The sequence below is a fragment of the Geospiza fortis genome, unplaced genomic scaffold (genome assembly GCF_000277835.1).
Source record: "Geospiza fortis unplaced genomic scaffold, GeoFor_1.0 scaffold996, whole genome shotgun sequence".
NCBI classification, from domain to species: Eukaryota; Metazoa; Chordata; class Aves; order Passeriformes; family Thraupidae; genus Geospiza; species Geospiza fortis.
The window spans coordinates 29,959-39,092 of NW_005054904.1; the positions used below are offsets into that span (position 1 = coordinate 29,959).

General features: G+C 48.2%; 1 protein-coding gene across 1 annotated transcript in view; it reads left to right on the top strand.

The window, feature by feature from the left end:
* Positions 1-1,654: 1,654 nt before the first annotated feature.
* LOC102045273 (von Willebrand factor A domain-containing protein 1-like) overlaps positions 1,655-9,134 on the top strand; it is a gene marked incomplete at its 3' end in the record, with an annotated part of 11,765 nt that continues 4,285 nt past the window's right edge. Inside the window, exons 1-2 of the mRNA XM_005431308.2 lie at positions 1,655-2,246; positions 5,267-5,830. Of these exons, the coding sequence (XP_005431365.2) occupies positions 2,102-2,246; positions 5,267-5,830 (709 nt within the window). The remainder of the gene's footprint in view (positions 2,247-5,266; positions 5,831-9,134) is intronic.

The window sequence follows — 9,134 nt, forward strand, 5'->3', positions numbered from 1 at the left end:
CTTTATAATAGTAATATAAATTTTAACATCACTTTTAATAGATAAATTTAAATAATATATTCTATAAATCTATCGAATCACTCCAAATCTCTTCACAAAACCAAGGAGGAGTCATTCCCGGCACTGCTCATCCTCTGAGAAACATAAAACTGGTGTTTGTTAGATGTAAACACTTCTATTTTTGTAGTTTGTCTTCCAAGTCAAACAAAAATAAGAGATGACTCCAGGCTGAGCCCTGCGTGACCTGGTGGTAACTGAGAAGTGACAAACCCCGGCCTGACCCAGGCTGGCATTTCTGGGGTCAGGGCGATGAAGCTGAGTCTGCAGCTGAGCAGAAATTCGTTAATTAGCAGAAATTAATTAGCAGAAATCACCTTCGAAGTGGGCGAGCTTGTGAGAAATGCTGCTCACGTCCAAAAAATTGAGAAAGGTTTATTAAAACCTTATCAGAAATAGAACAGAGGAATGAATGGAGGAAATATAACCGAGCCAGGAGCAGAGGATTTTTCCCACCAGGATTTTTTGCCTTTTAACCCTTTAAATTCTGCCCCAAAATTCTGCCCCAAAATTCTGCCCATCAGCTGCTTCTTCTCTGTCCATGGTGGAGTTTAAACCCTTAAATCTTGATTGTTGATCAGGTGCTGCCACAGTGACCATCCCACCCTCCCCAAATGTCCCCAACCCAAACCCTGATTGCAGCTCACGGGGGGTAAAACGTAACTAAAAATCTATAAAATATACCAAAAAATCTATAACACATAACTAAAATCTACAAAACATAACTATAAATCTATAACAGATAACTATAAATTTATAACAGATAACTATAAATTTATAACACATTACTAACATACCTATAAATTTATAACATATAACTATAAATCTATAAAACATACCTATAAATCTATAAAATTTCTCCTAACATCTATACATGATATTTGCCTTTTAATTGTGAGAATTATAGTGGGATATGATGGGATTTGGTGGGATATTATGGGATATAATGGGAGCAGGTGGATGTCTCGGTTAGGTTTTAGGAATTTAGGGATCTGAATCAGCCTCTCCTCCCTCTGAAGCTTTCAAGAAATCCTTATAATTTTAATTATAAAATTGGGAAGTGAGGAATGGAAGGGAATCATCTCCATTTATGCAGCAAGGGGCTCTGGATGGGTCTGGAGGTGGGGCAGGAGGAGGATGGGATGGGATTTGGTGGGATATTATGGGATATAATGGGAGCAGGTGGATGTCTGTGTTAGATTTTAGGAATTTAGAGATCTCAATCAGCCTCTCCTCCCTCTGAAGCGTTCAGCAAAGGTGTTTGTCAATTAATTTCCTGGTGTTTGTGGACTAATTTTTTGGTGTTTGTGGACTAATTTTTTGGGGTTTGTGGATTAATTTTTTGGGGTTTGTGGACTAATTTTTTGGGGTTTGTGGATTAATTTTTTGGGGTTTGTGGACTAATTTTTTGGGGTTTGTGGATTAATTTTCCTGTCGGGGGGACACAGGGGACACCGCCCCGCGTGTCCCCAGCGCCGGGAGGGCCCCGTGGGCAGCTCAGGGCTGAGCAATGCTCCCAATGCTCCTCCCAGCAGATTGGCCAATATTCCCGGGGCAGGGCAGCTCCCTGCCTTCCCCACTCCTCCTTTCATTTATAAACGCCTTTTGCCTTCTTCCAGCTCATTCCACACCAGCAGGACTTTGGATTTCTCGCAGCTTTTCTTTCCTTTTTTTTATTTCTTTTTTGGTTTTTTTTCTTTTTATTCCCTGTAGTTCCTGGCCTGCTGCCAGTGCCTCTCAGGGCCAAAGTTGTATCTACAGGGATATATACATATATATATATTTTTAATTTTTTCCAAGCCAAGCCCAGCTGCACACAGACTAAACCGCGCTCCTGGGGCGAGCTTAACCCGGCAGAAGAGGAGCAGGACGAGCAGCAGGAGCTGCCTCTCCTCCAGCCCTGGCTGTCAGGATGGATTTATGGCTTTAAAAGGAGTCGGGGGGGAGGAAAGAAAATTCCCTGCAGGAGCCAGAGCTCGCAGCCCAGCGCAGCCGAACCCGGACGGAGCTGCAGGATGGCTTTGGGAGCTGCTGGACCCGGACTATGACTGAGCTCGGGCTTTGCTGGGCCCCCTCAGGTGGATTTAAGGTGGTTGGGGCAGGACCAGGCTCTGCTATGTTGGCCAAGGTGGTGTTTTCCCTTTTTCTGTGGCTGCATTTTGCTGTGGGGCAGGACACACCTGAGCCAGGTGAGTGCCTGGGAAGGTGAAGCGTTCCTGCGCTGCTTTACCCCCTTCCCTCCCTCCTACTCACCTCAAAAACCCTTCTCAGAATAAAAACTGAGCCTGTGGTGCTGCTTTTCCTTTTTCTGTGGCTGCATTTTGCCGTGGGGCAGGACACACCTGAGCCAGGTGAGTGCCTGAAAGGTGAAGCGTTCCTGCGCTGCTTTACCCCGTTCTTTGCCTCCTGCTCGCCTCAAAAACCCTTCTCAGAATAAAAACTGAGCCCATGGTGCTGCTTTGGGTGTTTAGAAGTGCTTGTGCACAAGAAACCTGTCTGCAATTGCAGAAAGAAATTGCTTAGAGTGTGATTTTGTGGCGTTTGTTGCCGGTGGGGAAGAGGAAATTGTTCAGAAATGTACAGAGTTAAAGCAACCCCGTGGAAAACTGCTCGCTCCTCACCGGGGGCTCTGAGAGCAGCCAGCAGTGATTGACTGGCTCTGTTCTCTGTAATTCAATCGCTTCGGCTTTGAAACTTCAGCTTTTCTTTCTCCTGGGAGCTGCAGATGGGAAACGATAACGGGGCAGCCCTACAGAGCTGGAACTGGGAAAGGGATGGACAGACAGACAGACAGACAGATGGATGGAGGGATGGATGGATGGATGGAGGGATGGATGGTGTCCCATTCCTGCACAGGACTCACCCCTCAGTGGTGGCTGAGCTGCTGCAGTTCTGTCTGTCCTGATGTGGAGAAGGTTCTGTGCCTGCAGGGATGGTTCTGTTTGGTTCTGTGCCTGCAGAGATGGTTCTGTGCCTGCAGGGATGGTTCTGTTTGGTTTCAGTACCTGCAGAGTTGGTTCTGTGCCTGCAGGGATGGTTCTGGTTGGTTTTCAGGGCACCTGGGAACTGCAATCCGCTGGGGAACCAGAGGGAACCGCGGGTCTGTCCCTCCGTGTCCCGCTGGATCTGTCCCTGTGTCCCAGGCTGGATTTTGTCCCTCAGTGTCCCACTGGGGCAGGGACAGTTCTGCAGCTCCTGGCATTGTCCCAGCTCTCCACGTCCACCCCGGCAGCAGCAATTCCCATTGTCCTGCCACCCCGGGAGCCCGTGGCATTTTCCCAACCCGTGGCATTTTCCCAACCCGTGGCATTTCCCAGCCCCGGCTCTGAACAATGCTCAGGCCTTCAGGAGCTGTGACAGAGGCAGCCTTGGCATTCCACAAGGGCTGTGCCCTGCTCCAGAGGCTGGCTGTGGGTTTGGGACCAGCTGGGTTGGGGTTGGGCTGGGTTTGGGGCTGATCAGGGTTTGGGATGAGCTGCCTTTGGCATGAGCTGCCTTTGGCCTCTGCCCCTGTGGGCAGGAGATGCCCATCCCAGCCTGGCACAGCTCCTGGTGCCTTGTCCAGAGGTGCTCTGGTGGCACAGGGACAGGAACACTTCACCCATGGGGAAGAAGGAAGAAGGAGGTAAAGAAGAACAACCTGTCTCCACCCTAAAACCTCCATCTTGCTTCATATTTATTTCTATATTCTAAAACCCCAAACTCAGGTTTTCCACCCTGTGATTTTACACACTTCTAACCAACTCCACACCCACAATCCCCGTTCTGGCATTCCATTTTGGAACACTGCACTGACCTGAGGATGTGGAGAAGGGCTCTCTTTGGGGTCTGTACCTTTAAACACAGAAAATGTAAAACCCTCAGCGCCCAGGTTTCCAACCCAAGCAGCGAGAGAGGACAACAGCGCGGTGTCCAGCAGAGTTACCCCGGCCAGGAGCTGATCCCTGCTGGCTGTGAGGGAGCCCCAGAGCTCCGGGGCTGTGTGGATCAGGCTGTGCTCCGCTCCCAGCCCGGATGTCTCCTGTCAGCATCGGGGGAAGCCTGGCCAGCTGCTTTCCTCCTCCTGCAAAAGCCAGCAGGCAGCGTTGTGTTTCCATGGGGACCTTTTGCTTCCCCAATCCAGCCCTTCAAAACACTTCAGAGCCCGGGGCATCGACCCAGGCTCACGCAGGGGGTGACAGCAGGGCCCTGCTGTGTCCCTGTCCCTGCCCAGGCCCCAGCAGAGCTCGGGGGTCACATCTGAGTTATCCCTGACACTCCAGGAGGCAGGAAAATGCTCATGGGTGCTCCAGGTCCCCCCTGAAAACGAGAAATCCTCGTCTGGCACCTGGCCACGCTGTCTGAAGTGCCTGAGAGCAGCAGCTGCTTGCGTGAGCAGGGATTCGGTGCTTCCAAACCTCCACCTCTGGCACGGATGGCATGTTTGTGCTGGATGCAGGACAAGGAGCAGGAGGAAGGATGAGGGAATTGGGAGCCTGGACCTGCAGGGGAGGCTGATTTCAGTGTCTGGTTGCTTTGTGAGCCTTGCCACGCTCCTGATGGGGGCAGAGCCTTTGTCTCGGTTTTATTTTTATTTTTTTTTAATGGATTCTTTCTGCTGAACAGGAGGAATTTGTTTCCATCTCGTGCAGGAGTGAGGGTCACACATGGGATGGGGTTGGAATGAAGGAGAAGCTTCTGCTTGGCCCACAGAGGGTCCCAAAACACCCCCCTGCCCTGCAGCTGTTTGGTTAACCAAGGCAGAGCCCTGTGGGGTCAGGATGGGGCTCTCCCTAATTAACAGCAATGAGTAATTAACAGCAATGAGTAATGGGGAAAAGCAGCATTTAAGGGATGTGGGATATGGTACCCCAGAGCTGCAGGGTACAGACAAAAGGACACAGCTCTGACTCCCCAAACCTTTGCTTTTTGGGGTTTCACACAAAAAGACACAGCTGTGCCTCCCCTTTGTTCTTTTGGGGTTTCACCCAAAAGGATTTGGCTGTGACTCCCCAAACCTTTGTTCTTTTGGGGTTTTACCCAATAGGATTTGGCTGCAACTCCTCTTTGTCCTTTTGAGGTTTCACACAAAAGGACACAGCTGGGACTCCCCAAACCTTTGCTTTTTGGGGTTTCACCCCAAAGGACACGGCTGTGGCTCCCCAGACCGTGCAGGTTTTGGGCTCACAGCACTGCACTGATGCAGCTCCCTCTCTCTCTGCCCTGCCAGCTCCCCTGCCATCCACCTCCAACACCGAGGGCGACCTCCTGCTCCTGCTGGACAGCTCTGCCAGCGTCTCCCGCTATGAGTTCTCCAAAGTCAAGGAGTTCATGTGGGACCTCCTGCACCCTTTCACCTTCGGCCCCAGGGACGTGCAGACCAGCATCATCCACATCAGCACCACTCCCAGCATGGAGTTCCCCTTTGACCAGCACCTGAGCGGGGACTCCCTGAGGAAAGCCATTGGGGGCACGCGGCAGCGCATGGGCGACACCAACACGGGCAAGGCGCTGTCCTTGGCCAAGGAAAAGCTCTTCAGCAGCGAGGCTGGGGCCAGGCCTGACGTGCCCAAGGTGCTGCTGTGGGTGACGGATGGCTTCTCCACGGATGACATCTCGGAGCCCATGCAGCTGCTGAAGGACATGGGCGTGACCGTGTTCATCGTCAGCACCGGCCGCGGGAACTTCCTGCAGCTGTCGGCGGCCGCCAGCCCGCCCTCGGACACCCACCTGCACTTTGTGGACGTGGATGACCTGCCCATCATCACCCAGCAGCTCAGGGACGCCATCCGAGGTAAGCTGGCACGGGGACGGGGCAGCAGGGCTCAGCCTGGGGTTCAGATGGTGCAGGCTGTGACCTGTTGGTGTGGGTGATCCCCCAGCTGGGGAATAGCGTGCTCTGACTCCATGGTTCAGAACAAGTCCTTTATTAAACTATATTATATGAGATTAGTACTATATTATGATTATACTAAAGGGAATAATGAGCTCTGACCCCATGGTTCAGAACAAGTCCTTTATTAAACTATATTATATGATATTAATACTATATTATGACTATATTAAAGGGAATAATGAGCTTTGACCCCATGGTTCAGAAGGCTGAACAATTGCTATATTATATTGTATTGTATTATATTAAATTATACTATATAATATTATACTATATTATATTATACTATATTATACTATATTATATTATACTATATTATACTATATTATATAATACTATAATATATAACACATATAATATATAATATATTATATAATATATTATATAATTAATATAATATTATATATATTATCTATTATATATTATATTATATGTAATATATTATCTTATAGTCATTATATATATAGTATTATATTAATACTATAACTATACTATATTATAACTATACTAAAGAGAATAACATGCTCTGACTTCATGATTCAGAACAATTGCTTTATTAAACTATATTACAATAATAATATATATACATTAATAATATACATTATACTATATATACGTATATACAGTATACAAATATATAATATGCATTAGTATGTTCTTAATATATATATTATATATTATATACATATATAATATACGTTAGTATATGTATATAATAATGTATGTATCTAATAATATATAATATACATTAATTGTATTATAACTATACTAAAGGGAATAATGTGCTCTGACCCCATGATTCAGAAGGCTGAGCAATTCCTTTATTAAACTATATTATATTACATTAATTCTATATTATTATATATATTTATTATACATTATTAGTATTATATATTATAACCATACTATATAATACTAAAGAAAAACCTGTGTCTGTCTCCAGACAGGCACAGCTTTGAGTGATTGGTTAATTTATGTAGGCAATTATTACCCGAATCCCATTACCAAATCCCTGCCACAGGTCCAAGTACAAACCAAGGCTCCTGGGAGGTCTGGGACAAATATTTGCCCTTGGAATATTTGAGTGAGTGGGACAGATTCCCCTCGGTGAGGTGAGCTTGTGCTTGTGAGGAGTTCAGCTGGGAAGGAGGAACTCAAAAGATCTGAATTCCTTAAAACCCCACAAGTCTTTGGGATGAGTCATGCAGGTCAGGCATCTGCACACCCCAGGCAGAGCTCAAAAACGCCCCACCTGCACAGGCTGTTAACCAAAAGTTTCCCAAACTGGAATGATTTCACCTCAGCAAACTGTGGACACAAAGTGCCTGAGCCCCCTGAGTTGATTTTCACGCTCAGGGTGGTTTTTCTTTTTTTTTCTCTCAAAAGTTTCTGTCTCTGTGCCAGCTGACGGAGGAACACAAACGTGTTGAGCGCATCTAAAATGGGATGTGTGTCCCTGGCAAGGATTTGTTCCTGTCAGCTCCTTCCAGCTCTTGTTTGGGATAGATCCGACTCCCTAAAATTCACCATCAGCGGCTGAGACCTCCAACTCCTGCAGTTGTTCTCTTAAAAAACACAACTCAGGACAGTGCCTGCTGTCAGCATTGAGGCTATAGGAAAGGAATGTTTTTGTTCCATAAATCCCCGTTCTAACGTGTTCCACGTCTGCCAGATCCCCGGCCTGACTTGGCCAGCAGAGCCCTTGGAGGAACAGCCCAGCCCTGCCTCGGCAGGCCAAGGTGAATTCTGTGCCCCTCACAGGGCTGCAGAGGGGGAAATGCCACTGGAAATGGCACTGTGCCACAGCTGCCTGCAGTGGGAGACCCCAAAAGGGCAAAGGGGAGGCACAGCCATGTCCTTTTGTGTGAGACCCCAAAGGAACAAAGGTTTGGAGAGTCACAGCTGCGTCCTTTGGGGTGAGACACCAAAAGAACAAAGGTTTGGGGAGGCACAGTCATATCCTTTTGGGTTAAATCCCAAAAGAACCAAGAGGAGTCACAGCTGTGTCCTTTGGAGTGAAACCCCAAAAGAACAAAGACTCACAGCTGTGCTGTTTTGTGTGAAACCCCAAAAGAACAAAGGTTTGGGGAGTCCCAGCTGTGTCCTTTTGGGTTAAACCCCAAAAGAACAAAGATTTGGGGAGTCCCAGCCGTGTCCTTTTTGGTTAAACCCCAAATGAACAAAGGTTTGGGGAGTCCCAGCTGTGTCCTTTTGGGTTAAACCCCAAAAGAACAAAGGTTTGGGGAGTCCCAGCCGTGTCCTTTTCGGTTAAACCCCAAAAGAACAAAGAAGACTCACAGCTGTGCTGTTTTGTGTGAAACCCCAAAAGAACAAAGGTTTGGGGAGTCCCAGCCGTGTCCTTTTGGGTGAAACCCCAAAAGAACAAAGGAGATATAAAACCTGCAGGGGTCAGGACTGCTGTGCCTGAGAGCAGCATCCATTCTGTGAGTCCAGCAGGTCTGAAACCTCCTGGGCTGGGATTTTAATGCCAGGTGAGATTCCCACAGGAATCCAGGGCTTGCAAAGTGCCATATTTTGGTCACATCATCTGATTTCACATTAATAAAACCCCATAAATCCACTGCTGCCTACCTGGAGGAGGCAGCCCTCAGCCAGCACCCTCCTGGCATGACAGGGACAGGCAGCACCTTGGCAGGCAGGAATTAATTAATTCCAGCCCTGGAATGGCCCAGACTGGTTTAATTATCACTGCTCTCTTATCTTCATCTCCTGCTACTCTTAAAAAAACTCAAAAAAAGCCGTGGAGGCTTCTGGAGAGGCACAAACAAGCTTTGTCAGGAGCTGCTCTCCTCCTTCCATCTCCTCTCCAGGCTGGGCTGTTTCCTGCCTGCTCCACAGAAATTCCAAACCAAGGCTTCCTGCCAAGCTGCTGCTGCCTCAGGTGGGCTCAGCCTGCACAGGGAGACACCTCTGAGATGTGCTGGAGCTGAAATGGCTCCAGAGCTGCTCAGGACAGGGGCTGGGGGTGCTCCTTGCCTGTTCTTCCTCAGCCCATGCAGGAATTGTGCAGAATGCAGCTGCGGCACAGCTGGCTCCTGGCAGGCACCTCCACCCTGCCCAGAGGGAGGGGAAGGTTCTCAGGCTGTGCAGGAGCTCAGGCTCCTTCTGTTGGATCTCAGGTGCGCCCCAAATGTGGCATTTGGTGCTGGGGAAGGACCCTCTTGGTTGTGAAACCGAGGCATTC